Below are 19,920 nucleotides of genomic sequence, written 5' to 3' on the forward strand. Positions count from 1 at the left end.
TTTTCCACATATAAATCTTGGTGTCATGTGGATGGCTTTAAATTTGTGATTATTGTTTTTACTTAATTGGTTTAACTGCTATTCTGGTATTAATGTTTTGGGTTCCAGTATTAAAGGTTTAATTGCTAATGGTTCCGGCAATCTGTGACAACTGATACAACACCCCCCCCCCCCCCTCTCAGTTGTCTTCTGGTTATTTGAACTATCTAACACATGCTTCATCTATCGATGTTCAATTAAAGAAATTTAGCATACCTCATCAGTTGACAACCTTTTCCTTGTCCAATCGTTTGTTCTTCTGAATGATTCAACCTTACATACCTAAGAGTCTTCTAACTTTCTGTTTCTCTTCTTTGATCTTCAGTTACTGTTGAATTTTATGATATTGCCGGAATAACTGGTTCAACATTTTGTTCCGGTATAGGTGTTATCGGACCAGCTATGATCATTTCCACTTCCAGTTCTCTCTCATAAGTTTTGATTTGACCTTTGTACTGCTCATCCACTTTGACATCAACACTCTCCACAATTCTCTACAATCTTTTGTTATAACATCTATATGCTTTTCTTTAATTTGAATAACCAAGAAATATTCCTTCATCATATCTAGGATCAAACTTCCAATTCACTACCAAAGATTTTGAAATACTTAATTGTAAATGTATGACCAAACCATAACTCATAAAGTGAATTACCGATATACCAAACCAGATCCAAGATCCAACAAATCTTCGTCGGTTAACCTTCAAACTGACTACTCCAAAATCTAAAACAACCTTTCAGAGCACTACCAGGGGCAATGCAAGATTTTTCATTAATTTGCTTCCCCCTAAGGCGAATGCCTTAGATACCAGATGAGTTTCCTGTCTGTGCAAGAACATTATGCTCTGTCGGTTGAGTAACCAAGGTATGTGCTTCAGCCGAATGAACACCTAGGGCAATTGATTATGTCAGTTGATCCTCAAACTTCATAACCCACTTCTTCTCATGCTACTTCCGAATATCATTAACCTTCTGTTTTCCCTTCTCATCATTTCTTGCCTGTGGGTTCTTGCTTCTACAAAATCTAGCAATATGTCCTACATTGTTGCATCTATAACAAATGACATTGTTTTTTCTAAATTGCCTTGTTGTAACCTTAAATATTCCTTGACCTACATTGATTAGCCATATGCCCAAACTTTCCACATGCGTGACATTTCACATTCATTCTACAATCTGTTGTCCTATGACCATACTTCTTGCAATTAAAATACTGACCGGTACTGGAATTATTATTCCGATTGACTCTATTTCTACATTGACTTGCCATATGACCAAACTTATTGCAAACAAAGCATCTACCAGTAAATTTATTTGCATTGGGTTGCCTTACCGATGACCTCTAATTCCAGTTGTCTAGTAGATTCTCCTGATTGTTCTTCTGACTGGATGTAACATCTTGATTTGCAGTACCGGAGCATTCACCATGCTCATATCCAAGAACTCTAGTGTCTTCATTGTCCCTCTGATTCTTCAATAATTCATCAAGCTTAGCAGAACTAACCTTGAACTTATCTTTGTACTCATTTGCAGCATCCAAATCACTTCTTAGGACTGTCACCATTCTCTCCAACTCCAGCTCATTGTTCTGAGATTGCACCAATTCAATTCTCAATATATCAATCTCATGCACCAACCTAATGCATTTATCAGATCTATCTTTCAGATATGTAGCGAGATTTTCTTCATTCTTCTTCCAATCTTCAATCTCCTTCTTGACTCATTCTTCATGACACCATTTTCCTAACTCAGCTTCTGACATAGTTCCTTTAAAGCATTCTTCTCTTCATCATCCGGATTTTGTAATAGATCACAAAGCTCCTTCCTTTTAGCTTGGGCGGATGACAACCTCTCTTGTAGAGTAAAAATGAATTCTTTCATAGATCTCAGCTCATCTTGCAACTTCATGTTCCTCAACCTTTCACCATCATAGTCCTCAAGAGCTACTTGAAGTTCCTTCCTCAAACTTATCTCCATAGATTCTGGATACAGGATCATCCTCAAGCTATTAGGCTTACTCCAAGGCACCAGGCTCTGATACCAATTGTTGGGATCCAAGAACACTAAGAGCGAGGGGTGAATCAGTGTTCTACCGGAATGATTAAATTTTACCTTATAAACACAACAACTCAGCAATTGGTAAACATAAAAGCATATAACAATAAGTAACAATACAACCACACAGATAAACACCATAACACCATAGATTTATACGTGGAAAACCTCAATGAGGAAAACCCACGGTAAAATTAGAGACCCACAATATCTATCCACTAATCAAATGAATAAATATTACAATAACGGGCCTACACATGCAGGAAGCCCAACAGCCTAGAGCACACTGCTCATCAAAAAAAGAGTCCCACTGACTACAGAAAATATTGGACTACAATCCAGAATGAAGATTGAACTGCAAGTGTAGCATCTCCTATACCTGAATACAATTCTAGTTTAAGCTCAATGCCGGAGGTCTTAAACCTCTTACACAAACCCAATTTGATCACCTATGATCGACCAAACCTTCTACATATGATTATAACTTTATTGGCACATAGATAATTCCATAACCATAATCTCATACCATGATCTACAAAGAGATCTTACATCATATTTATACCAACCCGAGACCTAAACAATTAGGTCGGCCACCTAAACGATAATACAATAAATCCATTACATAAACCCGCAAACCAATGATAAACCAAGTCGGCCTAAGACCGAAACAACATTAACCAAACAATAAATCCGGCGGGTAATGCATCGAGAGCATCCACCAACACGTTACATAAATCGGTCCATAATCTAACATAATAAGATAGAATAGGTCTGGTGCTAAATAAAAACACCATCGATCAACTAGAACATGAACACGATAACCATCGACATCCTAAGAACCTTCTAGAAGCCGCACCAACACCACTTATCAAATCCATCAAAATATCTTCAACGAAGCTCTACCAGTAGAACCCTTACCGGTAGCCAAAAGGCTTACTAGAACATATGATAACTTCTGGATCACCAAATCCTGAACCAACTGAATGTGACACGCATCTAAACAGTATGAATGACCAAAACAAACCAATTCCACCAATCGTAACATACCGGAGACAAATCTCCTAATCATCATCAAAGACCAACCACTCTACCAGAACCCGGTAGACAGCAAAACAACTCGTGTTGACATCAATGAGAAACATCAATGCAACACATAATCGATTCCTCTAAATTGCCAACACTGAGGTTCCACTTGGTCGAGTGGCGTTGCCAACCATCATTGGAGATCAAAGGACTTGGCTTCAAGGATCCACATCAAGAGTTAATCTCATCGCTCTCTTATTTCCCTTCTTGGTCTTCGTTTCTTACAATTGTAAACTATGTAATGTATTTAGAGCAATGTAATTATGTAATTGCATATTGGACACTCCAATTAGAGATGGATGTAATAATTGATATTGATATGGATTAGTAAATTGCTTTACATTCATCGGTGTTGGAATTGAGCACAAAATATGATCTCTTGTGCTTCCCTAATCCTGATGTATCATGATGTTATTATAGAAACATTTCAATTGTTTCTTTAAAATGAATGTTGATGTGTTTGGTATAGTGTTAAAGGTTGATTTAGTCACTTCCTAGTTTGGTCATGAGTTCTTGGTCCAGTCTCGGATGTGTTGTGAAGGTAGCGGCATCAGGGGACCCTTAGAGGTGACTTGAGTTAGTTTAGATTGAATTTCAAGAGTTTAGCCTCTGCATGTACGTAGTCGATTGATGAATAGTTGACCTTACCTTGAGGTTTGAGCATTATTCTTTCTTATGACATGTATTTCGCTCTTGCATACTTCAAAACAAAAATCTATGTATTCTATGTGTTTTATGCTCGTATCCTCTAGGGTTCTTTGGCAGGGCATTACAAGTATAGTCTTTGATACTTTTTCCCGCTTGCTTCAACCCTTGCATCTTTTTCAACAAATCAAGCTCATAGTCATAGGAATACATTGTCTTTTCAATTTGTCCACCATTTGATCCCATCTTGTTATTATTTTATCCTCTTCTATTTCTCTCTAGTTGAAATTATTTCCACCAAATACTCACATGACCTTTAGATTAGTCTTTGCAAACTTGACCGTTTTAGGATCGCCCACTTCTACATACTCAAAATATTCTTCCATATCATCGATCCAATCGATCAACTCTTCAAGATTAAGATTTCCAAAAAATGTGGAATCTTCAATCTTTGGCCTTTTTCCAATCTTAGAAATAGCCTTCAAAAACCTAACCTCATCAAGATCTTTGGATATTTCATTTTTTTCTTCAAATTGGTCTTCTTCTTCAAATTCATCCTCACTTTCATCCCTTTCCCTAATATCAACTCCTCTACATAGCTCCTTTTGCAGTGCTTGAACTTGTCTCAAGAGGGCCCTACAACCCTCTTTTGTCATACCAACATTTCTTCCACCACAATCCCTTTGTGGAGGCATTTTTCTCTCTTTTCTCACAGACCCACAACTACAATCCTAGTACAAAATGTCTCACGTTCAACAATTTGTCTAAACACTCTGGAAATTCTACTCTGATACCACTTGATGAAGGGTACTCTCCTTACAAACCTAAATACACAAAAACGACCAAGAAATAAACAGAAAATGCAAGAAAGGAAACCCTAATTACAACATTCAAGAAAATAACATGTTACGGCCACATGGATTTTCTCACTACAATAATTTGCAAGCAAAAGCCACCATCTACATTATTGGAATTGTCCTATATAACCTCCATTTGTCTTCTTTATATTGGGAAGTTTAACCACCCTGGAATGTTTTGGGAAGTGTAAACCCCCTTTTTGAAGATGATCAATTTTAATTTATTTTTTCTTATTGTGCTATATGTTGAGAATATGCCCAAAATGGGTTTTGGCAGTTACTAGAGTATTTTGAGAATTTTTATGAGAGTTTTTATTTTTCCTCCTAAAGTAAAACAACTTCTGGAGGCCATATCTTTTGATCTAGAAACTAGATTGAGCCTCTCTTTTTTAATTGAAGATCTTGAAGAGATCTACACCATGTTTTCCCCATATCAAAATTAATCTCACATTCATTGAGGTCCCTCGTCCCATTTGATTATTCAAAGGTGCAAAATTCAAATGAATATTTTTTATAGGACTTTTGAGCCTTGAAACACAAATATCTCCCAAACGATACATGATATTGAGATGATTCTTTCTCCAAACATTGTTTTTCCATTCTTCTTCTTAAGATCAATTTTCTGGTCCATACATGCAGAAATGCAAACTTACTAAAAATAGTAACCCTACCAAAAATAGTCCTCATTGAAAATTTAAATAATATTGTTGGTAATGTAAGATTTCTCTTACACCCTAGATGCTCCAAAATGAAGAAAATATGGAAAGAGAGAAATTGGAGAATCTCTAAGAAACACAAAAACTAGTAGAGGAGATTATTAAGATAATCAAAGAAAACATCATTAAAGTTGCTAATGTAAAATGCAAAGTGAAAGCTGACACAAAATTATCAAGATGGAATGAAGATATACAAAATAACTAGAAGGAATTCAAACACCCACAAATTGTAATAATTGATTAAAAACAAAGCAAGAAAGATGTGAAATGGACAACACCAAAATCTAATAGATGGAAACTAAATTTTGATGGGGTTGCAAAAGATAACCCAAATCAAGCTAGTGTGGGTTGCATTCTAAGAGTTAAAGCTGGTGTGGGTTGCATTATAAGAGTTGATCATGGTAAATGTGTTTCAAAAAAATATTGAACAACCCCTAACTAACAATGAGGTTGAGATGGAGGCATTGGTCTTTGGATTGAAGCTATGCAAATTAAAAATCTAAAGAATATTGATAGCAAGAGAGAATCCCAACTATGCATACAAGCCCTAATCAAAAAAGTCATGCCAAATTGGAAACTTAAGGGTTGGGTGGAAAGTCATGCCAAATTGGAAACTTAAGGGTTGGGTGGATATGGCTTGGAAACAACTAGAGGCATTGGGAGATTACTCAATTACCCATATTTATCGAGACATAAATATGGCACCTGACAACCTAGCAAATCATGGTGTGGATCAGATGGAGCTCAAAGTGATGGGTTCGGATCCTTCCATTTGGTCGGCCCTAAAGGAAATAATTTTGAAAGAACAAGACAATCGGATGATAAAGAAAGAAATATTATATATCCTAGTTAAAATATATTTATTAGGAATTAAGTAATATATGCATGACAATGTGTCAGAAAGTTAATGCAAACCAAGATTATTAAACCAAACGCACGTCAAGAATAAAAGATCGGATACTTCATATGGATTTTACAAGAATGTGACAATTACATATCTGTATCCAAGATTTCTTTGGATATCACTAACTAAAAAGTCGAAGAGAAAATGAGGAATGTGTAACCAACACTTGGAATATTTAGATGAATAAAGTCACTTTATAGTAATGAGATCCTCCTTGGATTTGACTCTATCCACTCAATGATCGAGCTCCTTAACATTGCATTTATAAGGAAAGTTGCCCGTTTGGGTTTCAGATTTTGGAGGACAAAAAAAATTGGATGACTGAATAAACTCTAAATGAACGAGTGGATGTGGGTGATTATCTTAAAGATTAATGAGCATCGATTGAAGTGGAAGCTATAGGATGAATGCGGAAATCATTCTCTAGTTTCTTATCCTACCAACAGCCAAAATGACTTGTCTAGATGAACCTCGAGATCTGTTTTAAAACCGAAATGGCTATTTCAAGAGACAAGACTATTGGCTTTTTTTTTGCAAAGTTTCCTTTCTTCACCGATTAAAAATAAGCAAGCGCAAATCATAGCAGAAGGCCTCGGAGTGAGATGCAGGTGTGTAGATGTGATGCTTGAAGAACAAATTGGATGCCTATTCAACAGACAAAATGAGAAAGATCTTATGGAATTGTCAAATATTTTGGGAAAAGATCTTTGGGCAGGTGGCCATGTCCACGACGATGAAATATTCAAGAAAATTTTTTACACTGTTTGTTCAGATTCTTGACACTGTTTGTTAGAGCAGTTGATAGATATGTGTACAGAGAACATTACTTAGCAGTCTGTGAGGAGTTGGACGAAATAAAAGTGGTGCCTGATTTAAGAATAATGCTTGGACAAATGGATTTGAATGCAAAGAATAAAAAAGAAAAAGTGAAAATGGAAAAATCTTGGAAACTGTTTAAGGAGTGAGAGCATTACAACACCAAGGAATTCCTTGGTTTTGTAGGCTCTAATGAAGGACTGCTCGTCCATAAGACTATAGATAGGCTAGTAGAGATAGAGACAAAGTTTAAGATATTTCTACCATTGAGCCTAAATATATTTCTACTATTTACTTACCAGAAATATATTATATATATAACCTAAATATAGATATAATAAATAATATAATATACATAATATATTATTTTTATATTATATAACGTACAATATAAATATAAATTTAATACATATATATCTTATAATATCTAATATAAATATATAAATAATTAATTTATATTAGATAGTCTTGAATCCAAAATTAATATAAACTAATTTAACTTAATTCTTAACAAATATGTAGCAAAACTAATGATGCAACTGGCTTTTCTGAATCAATATGGAGAGCTACCCCGCTAGCAACACTTAATTATTAAAAAAAAATATTAAAATATTATTTATATATTTATATATTTACAATATAAATATAATAAATAATATAATATATATAATGTGAAAGAAGGATGAAGAATGAAAATGTTGTTAAAGACAGACATGGTGGACATTTTGGCTCGGTTTGGGTTTTTGTTTTTTTGTTGTATCTAGATAGGAAGCCAAATTTTTGTATAGTCTAATTGGCAATAGTGTTTATGCTGATAACACGATATTTGTATATGGCTAGACTATAGGGAAGATGGTTATAAGTGGAATAGAAGATAGGTATTATATTATAGGTATTATATTGTGAAAGCTTGGTTCCAGACTTGAATAGTTTATGATCTTTTGTGTTGCCCCTTAGCAACTATTTACTTACCAAAAATATTATATATATATAACCTAAATATAGATATAATAAATAATATAATATAATATAATATACATAATATATTATTTATATATTATATAACATACAATATAAATATAAATTTAATACATATATATCTTATAATATCTAATATAAATATATTAATAATTAATAAATATTAGATAGTCTAGAATCCAAAATTAATATAAACTAATTTAACTTAATTCTTAACAAATATGTAGCAAAATTTTAAAAAGAGAGATCAAACAATCGATTAACATAGCACAACATGTACCATATCACTTCATATTCTAATGTTCAATCAGAAACAAATATAAAATGAACCACTAAAAGTAAATGGCATTCACCAAAGTGAAGCTAAAAATACAGATATAATAAATTAATACCCATCATGAAAGAAGATTAAAATAATGTGTAGGGAAAGAAAATTATTAAATAGCTCTGCTTTTTCCAAAGTCGTCGTCGGAGTTAAAGAGCACAACGCAATGATGACAAGCGGTTGAAAAATTGCAGTAAAAAAATATGAGGCAAAAAAGCGTCAGCGAAAAATAGGCAAGCGACAGCAAAAAAAATGGCCAAAAAAAAAGATGAGCAGAGATAATCCATTCAATCTTCTTGCACTCATAGGAAGGCTGGGACAGTCATACATATGCACTAATAGCCCGTCCGCTTCATATAAGGGTATGCCTTCAAGGTAATAACATTTCATCAATATTGACAATTATGTGTATTTTTATAACAATAATGTATATAACAACTACCATTAATTAATATGTTTTTGAAGAACACGAGTATGTGTATGTGTATATATATATATATATATATATAATGTATACATGTACACACATATTTACATACATGTTTAGAAATAGTTGTATTGCTCTAACAAATTATATATGAATGACTCCTCTAAGTAGACCCTAAAATGGATATGCTAAGACGTGTATAGAAGTAGTTGGATTGCTTTACAACAAACTATATAGGAATGTCTCCTCTGCGTAGACCCTAAAATGGATATGCTACAACCAGTGGATTTTGCCCATGCTCTCTACCAGCCTCGACTAAATATTGGGTAGCTTGGCCAATCAATTTCTTTGAGTCTATTTAACATGCTCCTAGGTACTAAGTAGTCCCCTTCTTGACGAATTGGGACAAGAATGGTGGGTACAAGAGGAGCAAGTAGAGGTCCAATGGTTAGTTTTCAATTTTAATTTATGCACTATATCTGTGTGGCACGTTGCCACCTTGAATTGATCTCATATTAAATTAATTTTTAAAATCAATTGAAACTCAACCCATAATTTTCATAATAAATACAATGGAACCTCAAGGTTTCCATGTGGTTTATGGTCAAATACCATCCACCAATGCTTTCAAAAATTAGCTTGAATTTGAAGGTGCTTACAACATTTGATTGATTAAATGGAAGGGATCGATGAGATATACTAGAATTTGTTTAGTAATATACAAATCATATATTTCTTTATATAACAAACTATTAGAATAAAATTGTCATTGCTACACCCTTTAAAAATAGGAGATTTTGTGGTAAAGGATTTTGTGAATATCATCAAAGGCATATTCATATACATTCATTAGATTGATGATGTAACTATAATTAAGAAAAAAGAGTTTAAATATAAATATATTTCACTTTAAACAAATAGATTTAATAAATTTTATTCAAAAATTTATTTTACAAATTTATAAAACATGATCTAAAGGATGGAATTAAAAATTAGCCCTAATTTTACTTAACTCACTACTCTTATTTAAATATATAAAAACTATAGAATGCGAGTATTCTTCTATTAATAAATTATTTTGATAAAGACCAATAAAATATAAGAAATATTTTTATTACTATTTTAATTTAATTAGAAAAAACTATCTAAATTTTAAAGAAAAAATACATTCATTTAATTGATTGGTCGACTTATTGTGATAGAGACTAACAAGAGATACATTGTGCTAAGTTCTTTGTGTAATTAATTGAGTGGCGTTAGAAATATCATTCAAAGAGACAAAATAATTTGTCAAGAATGTAATTTTATAAAGACCAAATTTATTTTCATATTAATTACTTTACCATTGCACAATAAAAAATGACTATTATGATGTATATAAAGTCCATTTCATTCAAGCCATTGAAATTTTACTCAAAGAATTAAATAAATTAAATATACAAGATAAATTACATTTTGACAAATATTTAAAATAAAAAATTAAATGTAAACTAGTGTTCAAAAATTATAATTCTTTTCTTTTATAAAAAATTTCCCAAACTCTTTTAACATTCATTTAATTATTGAATTGACAATTTTTTTGTCTATAAAATTTTCTAACTTCAATATTCATATAATTAATTATTATCCTCTTAAAAGTTTTTCATCTCTTTCAACATTCGTTTAATTATTATAATCTTAAGCTCTTAAAAGTTTTTCATCTCTTTCAACATTCGTTTAATTATTATAATCTTAAGAATTTTCCCAAGATTGAACTTAAACAACGCACATTAAACAGCTTTGACTGATTAGATGGCAGATGTTGGGCTTAAATACAAACGTACACAAATAATATATCATGGAAGGAACGGCCCACAACTGCCACTGAACAGTCGAAGCTGTTTAATGCGTGTAGTTTAAGTTCAGCTGTTTTCCAACCTTTTTAAGGTTCGACTCTTCTCTTGTCAACTTTTTCTTCTATAGAAGTTTCCAGGCCCTTTATAAGATTCACTGAATGATTATTGTCTTGCTAGCCTTTTACTTTTGATCGATCGAATATCACAGACTCATAAGTGGTCTTTTTTCCTTTCCTATTGCTGCAAGTTTCTGGGTTCTTTCCTTCTGCTGGAAGTCGCCAACTCTTTCAACTTTCTGTGATTATTGCTTTTTATTAGTGGCCAAACGAATCTCCTAGTTTCTGAGCACTTTCCTTACCCCTGCAAGGAAAGTTACTCGTATAGGCCATTCAGTCTGCTAGTCTTCCTACTAAGTATAAATCTCGATCTACCTCAAGGGTGCTGGGCAAAAAGTTGTAATCAATGGCATCCTTTTCCTCGCCTCATCAACAGAACAAGAAACTTCATGCTTTCTCTGGAATTGAGTCTGTGAGGAAAAGGAGAAAAGTAGAGGAGTCTTCAAGGTTGTTCGATGTATTCATCAACCATAGAGGTCCTGATGTCAAACATACTCTGGCTATTCAGCTTTACGATTCTCTTAAGAATTTAGGCATACGGACATTTCTTGATGCTGAAGAGAAGGAACTCGGAGACTCGTTTATATCTACCATTGAGACTGCCATTAGATCTGCTTCAGTGCAGATCGCTATCTTTTCCAGAGGATATGCAGAGTCGCCTTGGTGTCTTGCTTAGCTGGTTCTCATGTTAGAAAGTAACGCCAAAATTATTCCTGTTTTCTATCAAGTGGAGCCATGGGAACTCCGTCACATAGAAAAGGGAGTCTATGCTGATGCTTTTAATAAATATGAAGAGAAGGGTAGGTACCTGGAGAAGCTGAAGGAGTGGAAGGAAGCCCTTCAATCAGTTTCATTTACAACAGGCTACCAATTCAGCAATTCAGAGTAAGTTTTGTGCCAGTTTTCAATTAGTTTAATATTCCCTTTGGCAAATAGGGTTAATTATATCATTTAAATGTAAGATACGAATTTAGTTTAATTCTTTAGAAGTTGGTCATAACTGTTTTTGGATTAGCTTGTGTGTGAGGATAGGGTACTAAAAGTGAAAAAAAGATGACGATCAAGGAGTGTGATCAGAAAAATTGATGTAGAAAACTAACACAAAATCTAATCCAGATACAATTATGACCAATTTCATCAATTATAGAAATTTCTGACAGATTTTTAAACCTTCATATGATATATAGAGTTTTGTATGATATAGTTCCATTCATAGTTGGACTACTCGCGACTCTGCTCGACTCGCCAAGCCCCTGGGAAAAGAACTCGGGAAAAACTTGGGAAAAACTCAGCGAAAAACTCGGCAACTTAAAAAAACACTTGAATTTAATAAAAAATGCATTTTTTTTGCAAAATTTAATGAGAAGATGCATCCAATGAGTCAATAAATGATAACACAAAAGAAACAAGCTGATTCTAGATATATATAAATGCAAAGTGTCTACAAAATCGCATCCTCATGAGAAATGCTGATGGCTGGAAGCCTGGAAGCAAAATAGTAAATAGTTTTTGTAAAACAAAAGTAAATACATCATTACAAATTACAATTACAACTTCCTCTTCCCAGCTCTAGCAAAAACTAGGGGAGAGGTAAAACTAGAGGGTCTAGTCCTAGAAGTCTATAGTGGGCGTGTCGCGTGACTGTGCCTCCTCGCTCGGTATGGCTAGCTCATCCTCCATCCTGGATGAAGCTATGTCTCCACCTATTTGTGGCACGGGCAATGACTCCTCATCCTCATCCTCTTCCTCCTCAATGTCATCCAGCGTGAAACCAAACCCATCCCCCTCCTCCATAGCCTCTCCAAATCAGTGATGTCATCCTCGGAAAACAATGGAGGCTGCTCCTGTGATGTCCAATCACTATAAGGATCTATATCATCCAAGTCAAGTGGACCACCTACTACTTCCTCTACCTTCCTTACGCACAATCGAAGATTATATTGCACAAAGACAAGGTCATTGAGGCGTTTTTGAGCTAACTTGCTCCTCTTCTTCGTGTCGATGGCTTCAAACAAGCTCTAATTGTGCTCACAACTGGATGAACTACAAGGTTGACATAAGATTCTGAGGGCAAATTTTTTGAGATTTGTGGTATTTCCACCTCAACTTTGCCACCAAGCATCTGCAAATTAAAATTAGGTTGAAAATAGCACCCCTCGCCAGGGTCTGAGGGTGAGAAAAAGAGGGGTACAGAGATAGGTCTAGATCTTGGGGGAGAGAGGAGAGAGTGAGATGGAGTGTGGTAGAGAGGGGGATAGAGGAAGAGTGATAGGGAGATAGATAGGTCTAAAATTCGAGGCAAATAAAGTGACTGAGATAGAGAGAGTGAGAGAATGTTGATAGGAGCATAATGATTATTGAAATTTGACTAAGTCTGAAAAATTAAAAGATCTTCTAAAACCTAGAATTTGCATTATAACTCTTAGAGATCTGAAACCACTCTCAAACATCCTACCAATATATACATGAAATATAACATTTAAGTATCTCTATGAAATATAACTTAAAGTATAAGAGATACTTAAATGTTATATTTCATGTATATATTCTGATGAAGAGAATAAAACTAACTTGAAAAAACAAAAATTGATGATTTTTTGACATGTTTGGGCCTCTTTTTTTGGTCTAGCCAAGTTTTTATAGAAACTCGCCAAGTTTTTGCAAAAAAAATGGCAATTACTTGGCGAGTTTTTTGCAAAAACTCGCTGCGAGTTAAAGTGGTAAAAACTTGCAGAGATCAAAAACTCAGCAGTTTTTGAAACTCGCCGAGTACTCTGCGAGTGTTCCATCTTTGGTTCCATTAACCATTCATTCTTTGCACACCCAACCCCCCAATTATTAACTTTAAAGAAACCATAAAAAATGATAACTAAAAGTCCATTAATAAATTTAATATGTACCAATAGCCACCCACTTTTTAGCATTTTTGGACCATAATAATTGACCCATTGTGCATGACTATTGGGACATTTGTGTACGAGTGTTGACAAATTTAAGTGCACGATGATTGGGACATTTTTACGTAGGTATTAGGCGACACTTTGAAATGTGTATTTTATAACCCTTGTACGCATAACAAATCCAACATGCATTGTTACTATCAAGAAGCCAGAATAATAGCTATAAGCAGTTAAGTCGCATACGAAGAAAACAAAAAAAAATCATTGAAATCCGATGTACAATTTAGGATTTGTGGGCTCACGAAGTTAACTATAACTACCAGTATGCTTCCCCTAGTGTATAAATTTTTAGAAGTTATTTTATTTAAGATATAATATCTATTGAATTATATATATTTTGGTTGTATTGATTTCTAATAATATGTCAGTTATGTATCTTAAAAACAATTATATGTACAGAAGTACCACATGAAATACTTTTATATCGTAATAAAAAGCATCTCAACATAATTATTTGAATAGTTATTTATTTTGAAATTTATTTTATTTCATCAATTTTCTCTACCATATTTTGATTCACAAATATTTCTTTCTCATCAAATCCTCCTGTTTTGCAATCTCAGGGGCTGGAAACAAATAGTGTTAGCAGTACAAAGAGGAATACAAAGGGCAAAATCATTACATGTTGCAAAATATCCAGTAGGACTTCCCAAGCTTGTACAGGATTTTGAAAGGGGGTGCCTTGAAGGGCTTGTTCGAGATTTTGAAAGCCAGTGCAGGATGAGCAATGAAAGTGAAGGAAAGGCTCAAATTGTTGGCATTTTTGGAATGGGTGGGGTAGGCAAAACAACTCTCAGCAAAGAATTGTTCAACAAAAGGCGCTCAAAATATCATCGAGCAAGCTTCTTGTTTGATTTGCAAGAAGCATCTTCGAGAGGTGAGCTACCTTCATTGCAAGCGAAACTCCTCAAAGATCTCTTTAATGAAGATCATTCCAATTTTCCAAGTGTGGAGGATGGCACAAGCTGTATCAAGGATTGCATAGAAAAGAGCAACATTTTAAGTGTCCTAATTGTCCTAGATGATGTTGATCACACGGAACAGATAGATGCTCTTTTGATTAAGGAGATGCTAAATAAATCAGTCAACAGTCTGGTGATTGTTACAACTCGTGATGTAGGAGTCCTCATAAGTGCAGGAATTATGATTGGTTATAATTTAAAAGTAATGGATACGGATGATGCGAGAGAGCTATTCAGTTGGCATGCCTTTGGCAAACCACACCCAGATCTGGAGTACAAGGTTCTAGTTGACGCCTTTTTAGATGTGTGTAGAGGCTTGCCTCTGTCTCTTCAAGTTCTAGGCAGACACGTTTGTGGTAGAACCCAGCATTATTGGAGGTTAGAATTGAATAAAGTTCACAAGACCCTGCCTCGAGACATACTGCAAAAACTTAAAATAAGCATAGAGGCGCTCGACTACGAGGAAAAACAAATTTTCATGGATATTGCCTGCTTCTTTGTTGAGCAAAGGAAGAGTATGGCGATCGCAGTGTGGGAAGGTTCCGGATGGAGCGCTCAACATGCACTGGAAACACTAAAAAGTAAGTGCCTAGTTGAAGAAATACAACAGTCGGGATGGAATGCATATAAATGGAAAGAGGTGGAGATATTGAGAATGCATGACCACCTGCGGGACTTGGGCAGAGAAATGGCAGATGAATTGAACCATCCTTCTCGCCTCTGGCATCCTCAAGAACTTCAATCTTTGGTATGCCTTTCTCTTTTGAAAGGGATTATTGTTAATTGAACTGTGTTATTCCAGATCTTAACTTCCTAATATAACATAAATCAATGCTGCTTTTCGGCGAATGCAGGAATCGAAAGGATTCCAATACATCCTTGCCGAAAGCAAAGGCAGATGTTTCAACTCCATTTTTGACATGTCCATGCGTTCTCAAATTACATATTTTCTGGGGGAATCAGATCGTGGTGCTGAGAGGTCAACTTCTTTGCTATGGCTTCAGCTTGACATGACTTCCAGTGAAGAGTGCGATGACATCCCTGCATGGATTCCACTTCAAAACTTGCAGTGTTTAAGAATCAGTAAGGGATATCTCAAAAGATTGTGCCAGAGCAATGTACAGGTATTTTTCTTCTCCGGTCAAAATTATATTTCCACCAATGTTATCACGTTATGAATAATACATTATGGCAGTTTCTGAGTATTGCTTACAGAATTACAAACTTAGAAACAAATTTATTTTGAATTTTAGGTGCCCTCGCGATTGAAAGAGCTGCAGATTTGTCAAACCGTTTTGGAACAGTTTCCAGATTTTTTGGGAGTATCAAATAATTTAGAAACAGTTGTTTTAGATGCAGAGCACATGCAAATAGAAGCTTGGTCTTTACTACAGCGCCTCAGAGTAAATCTTCACTCTTTAGATATTAGGTCTTCAAGGTTAAAAGGGATGCTGACTTCTAATGATGATGAAAAGCAGAGTACCTTCAAGAGTCTGTTTATCCGGGACTTCAATCTAAGTTCAGAATTGGTTTTGAATAACCAATGGTTGACTAGTACAGGATTAAGTGGCCTTGAAAATCTACAGATTGGCAGCCAAAAATTTGTAACCAAGATTTTACTTACAGGAATTTGCTGTCCAAACCTTAAATTTCTCAAAATTTATGATATAGAAAATCTTATTGAAATGGATTTAAGAGGGACATGGACATTGAATTTTCTTGAGATTACCAATTGTGAAAATTTCAAAAGACTGTTGATAGCATCTGATGTTACAAATCTTGTAGTAGTTAACATCAGTCACTGCCCAGAGCTTGAGGAGTCAAATTTAAATGTGAGCTGCCTGGCAAAAATGACAATTAAAAATTGTTGGAAAAAAGTGGCACGAATAGGTGAAGGTGGGAACCTTGTAGAACTAAAAATAAGTGAATGTTCAAGGCTTCAGGAATTTGGGTTTGCCCCTCTCAGTTCCCTGGAATTACAATTGATAATTGTAAACAACTGAAAAGTGTGTCACCACTATCTGATCTCAGAAACCTAGTAGAATTAAGCATTATTAAATGCTGGGAGCTTGAGCATCAATTGTGTCTTACAGGCCTGAACTCTTTGGCGAGTATTACTATTGTTGAATGTGCAAAGCTGCAGAGTATAAAACTGCCACCGAGACTCATCAAAATCACTCTGCAAGCTTTAAGAGAATTAGAAACAGTGGGGCAGATGTGTGATCTTACAACATTAAGGGAGTTGTCCATTGCAGGATGTCCAAAGGTCGAGGAGTTGAGTCTTGCCCTTTTGAGCTGCCTGCAAAAAATTGAAATTCACACTTGTGAGAAGTTGCAGAGCTTAACACTCCCAACAGCACTCATCAAATTAAGTATGAAATGTTGCAAAGAATTGCAACTGGTAGCATGAAATGGTAATCTTACAGAGCTCAAAGAGCTTTCTGTCAGTCAATGTCCAAAGGTTGAGGATTTGTCAAGTCTTCTCTGGCTGAGCAACCTAATGTGCATTGAAATTCACAAGTGTGAGAAGCTGCAGAACATAATGCTGCCAACAACACTCACCAAGCTCATTCTGCAAGGTTGCAGAGAACTGAAAAGAGAGTCAGGAATTGGTGATCTTACAATGCTTACAGAGCTATCAATCAGTGAATGTCCAAAGTTTGAATTGTCAAGTCTTTCTGAATTGAACCGCTTGGAGAGGATTGAGTTAAACAGTTGTGAGAAGCTGCAGAGCATTAAACTTCCCACAACACTCATTAAACTAACTCTGCAACGTTGCTGGGAATTGCAAACAGTGGAAGGCATTGGTGATCTGACGAAGCTTACAGAGCTGTGCATCAGTGAATGCCCAAAAATTGAGCTGCCAAGTCTTCCCCAAGTGAGCTGCCTGCAGAGGATCGAATTCGACAATTGTGAGAAGCTACAAAACCTAGCAGGTGTTAAAGAGTTGCATCTACTAGAAACAATGCAACTTTCATATTGCTCCAATGCAACAATACGCAGTTGCATTTCCAAGTTGCAGGTATGGATTTCAAGACTCCTTTTAACAGGAATTTATATTTCTCACTTTGAAGGGTGAATTTTAAATTTTCCTTATAGGCCTTCAGTTTTGGATTTTACTTTGATTTCAATAGATGGGCTAGATATTCATAAGTTTTAATGTAAACCTCACCACCAAATCAGGGGAATTGAATTTTTAATAATAGTAGAATTTGAAACTGTCTTGTTATTCAGGGGAAAGGGGATACTTATAAGATTGATTAACTGTTCTTTATCTTAAAGAGTTGGATTAGAAGTTTTCTGCTGTGTAGACAACTTTTTGCTATATTTAGAAATGCACTTGGGTAGATGAAATGGAACAGAGGTTGTAAGTGATCTGTAAATAGAAAGAGTTAGCTTTGGATTTTTGATATTTCTAAGAGTTGTTTCTTTTTCGTTTCAGAATGTGCCGTCTGACTGTATTCGAATAATTGGAAAAGCATCAATTGGAGTGGAGTCAACTTTAGATCACTGCCTATTTTATGACTGTATTGCCACCGATGCAGTCAGTGAAATTGATACTGACAAAACTGGTGTCTACAAAATAAGATCTCTGTTGAGTGCAGTCATTGTGTGCACTGTGGTTGTGATTGATAGCCTTATTTCAGTAGCAGATGTAAATGAATCACTTCTATGCTGTTGTAGAGAGAAATTTTATAGTCATGGCGTCGGATTTAACATGCATCAAGGAGAATGGATAATCACAATGGTAACCACCCAGCCGTATGACATATTGTCTTACCATTCTAGTAGGCAATTTGAAGATGTTTTTCTAGAGCATGGAATAATGAAGAAGGGATTCAGGTTAACAGTGAAGAAAGGTCAAGAGCACCAAATTCTCCATATATTACAAACAATTACTGAGAGGCTATATGTGGTATAAACACAAATTATGGCAATTTCACTTTCATATTGCCCTGTTTAGTCTGCTGGAATGGCCTCTCTTGCATGGAGAATGTTACTTATTGTTTATTGCATATTATTGTAATGGTGAGATTTGTTATATTATTAGAATATTTAATTCTATATTAGTCACCTATTTTTAGTTCCTTGGTTAATGGTCATTTACTTTTTTTATGTAATTAGCTTTTAAGCTTAATTTAGTTTTCACGCTTAATTTAGCATTTAGCTCTAGTCTTTTACTTTAACGTTATGTTCTAATTATAGAACATCATCTTGTAACCTCTATATATACGTGTGTATATCGTTCAATGTAATTATCCGATGATTGAATCATTCATTCAATTTATTTTTCTTGGTAACAAAGCATGGAAATTAAAATTTTTGAAAGTCTTATTGAAGAGATTTTTTTTTAAATTGTTTTTTTTTTTTTTAAAGCAGGGTCTTTTTCTCTTTCTGGGAGGATTTTTTTTTTTTGCAAGTTGAAAATTTTCCTAGGGTTTCTGCAATTTTCAACTAGGGTTTTGACCCTTTAGTTCAAGTCGGTCGAGGAAAGAGCTATTGTATGTTGCTTCTTGCTGGTCCATGTGACTGCACCTATACCCAAGCTGAAAAAACATACCCACAAGTTGACTTTCTGTCATCAACACAACCTGCTCAATCTGAGTCTGTGAAACCAACCAGCCTAGGATCTTTGTTTCTGTTGTATAGAATGCCAAAATCAGGAGTGCCCTTCACATATCTAAGCACACGCTTTGCTGCAACCCAATGTTCAACTTTTGGGGCTGACGTGAAGCAAGAAATATAGCTCACAGCATAACTGATGTCAGGTCTAGTGGCGGTGAGATAGATGAGGCTGCCCACTAGTTGTCTGAATGAAGACTCATACAATACAAGTGAATCTGATTTGGCTGATAATTTGAGCCCTATCTCCATAGGTGTAGATGCAAGTTTACAATCTTGCATTCGAAACTTATCCAGGAGGCTCTTGGCATACTTTGACTGAGAAATGAATATGTGGCTATCAGTCTACCAAACCTCCTTAGTCTAGCAAGAGGAGAATGGCTGCGATCTTCTTTCTCACCAAGGCCAATTATCTTCAGTTTGGCGGGGCCATGACAAAAGTGAAGGTTAATGCTATTGCAAATCATTGAAATGGTGAAATTTGTATATTCGTCTTCTTTTATCTAAGAAATAGGGGTTTCTATGTTTTAGATTTTAGATTTTCAAGGGGTGTATTTTGGGTGAGGTTAAAAATTT

The 19,920-nt window shown here is 34.9% G+C and overlaps 2 protein-coding genes across 2 annotated transcripts; both read left to right on the plus strand.

Annotated features, from left to right (window-relative positions):
- The first annotated feature begins 10,788 nt into the window (after positions 1 to 10,788).
- On the plus strand, positions 10,789 to 18,805 carry LOC131065395 (disease resistance protein RPV1). The gene is made up of 5 exons (XM_057999892.2): positions 10,789 to 11,684; positions 14,323 to 15,469; positions 15,576 to 15,845; positions 15,975 to 17,743; positions 18,164 to 18,805. Exons 1-4 carry the CDS (start codon positions 11,485 to 11,487, stop codon positions 16,722 to 16,724), a joined length of 2,367 nt encoding a protein of 788 aa, XP_057855875.2. The 5' UTR covers positions 10,789 to 11,484; the 3' UTR covers positions 16,725 to 17,743; positions 18,164 to 18,805.
- LOC131876113 (probable 2' cyclic ADP-D-ribose synthase BdTIR) lies at positions 11,146 to 11,475 on the plus strand. Its single transcript, XM_059220901.1, has one exon. It carries the CDS (start codon positions 11,146 to 11,148, stop codon positions 11,473 to 11,475), a length of 330 nt encoding a protein of 109 aa, XP_059076884.1.
- Positions 18,806 to 19,920: the final 1,115 nt, after the last annotated feature.

The sequence above is a fragment of the Cryptomeria japonica genome, chromosome 5 (genome assembly GCF_030272615.1).
Source record: "Cryptomeria japonica chromosome 5, Sugi_1.0, whole genome shotgun sequence".
Classification (NCBI taxonomy): Eukaryota; Viridiplantae; Streptophyta; class Pinopsida; order Cupressales; family Cupressaceae; genus Cryptomeria; species Cryptomeria japonica.

Bases quoted from the DNA above. Each gene is read 5' to 3' on its own strand.
- LOC131876113 (XM_059220901.1), top strand. From the start codon at position 11,146: ATGGCATCCTTTTCCTCGCCTCATCAACAGAACAAGAAACTTCATGCT.
- LOC131065395 (XM_057999892.2), top strand. From the start codon at position 11,485: ATGTTAGAAAGTAACGCCAAAATTATTCCTGTTTTCTATCAAGTGGAG. The intron at 15,470-15,575 runs GTATGCCTTTCT...CGGCGAATGCAG, and splicing joins CTCAAGAACTTCAATCTTTG to GAATCGAAAGGATTCCAATA. The intron at 15,846-15,974 runs GTATTTTTCTTC...TTTGAATTTTAG, and splicing joins TGTGCCAGAGCAATGTACAG to GTGCCCTCGCGATTGAAAGA.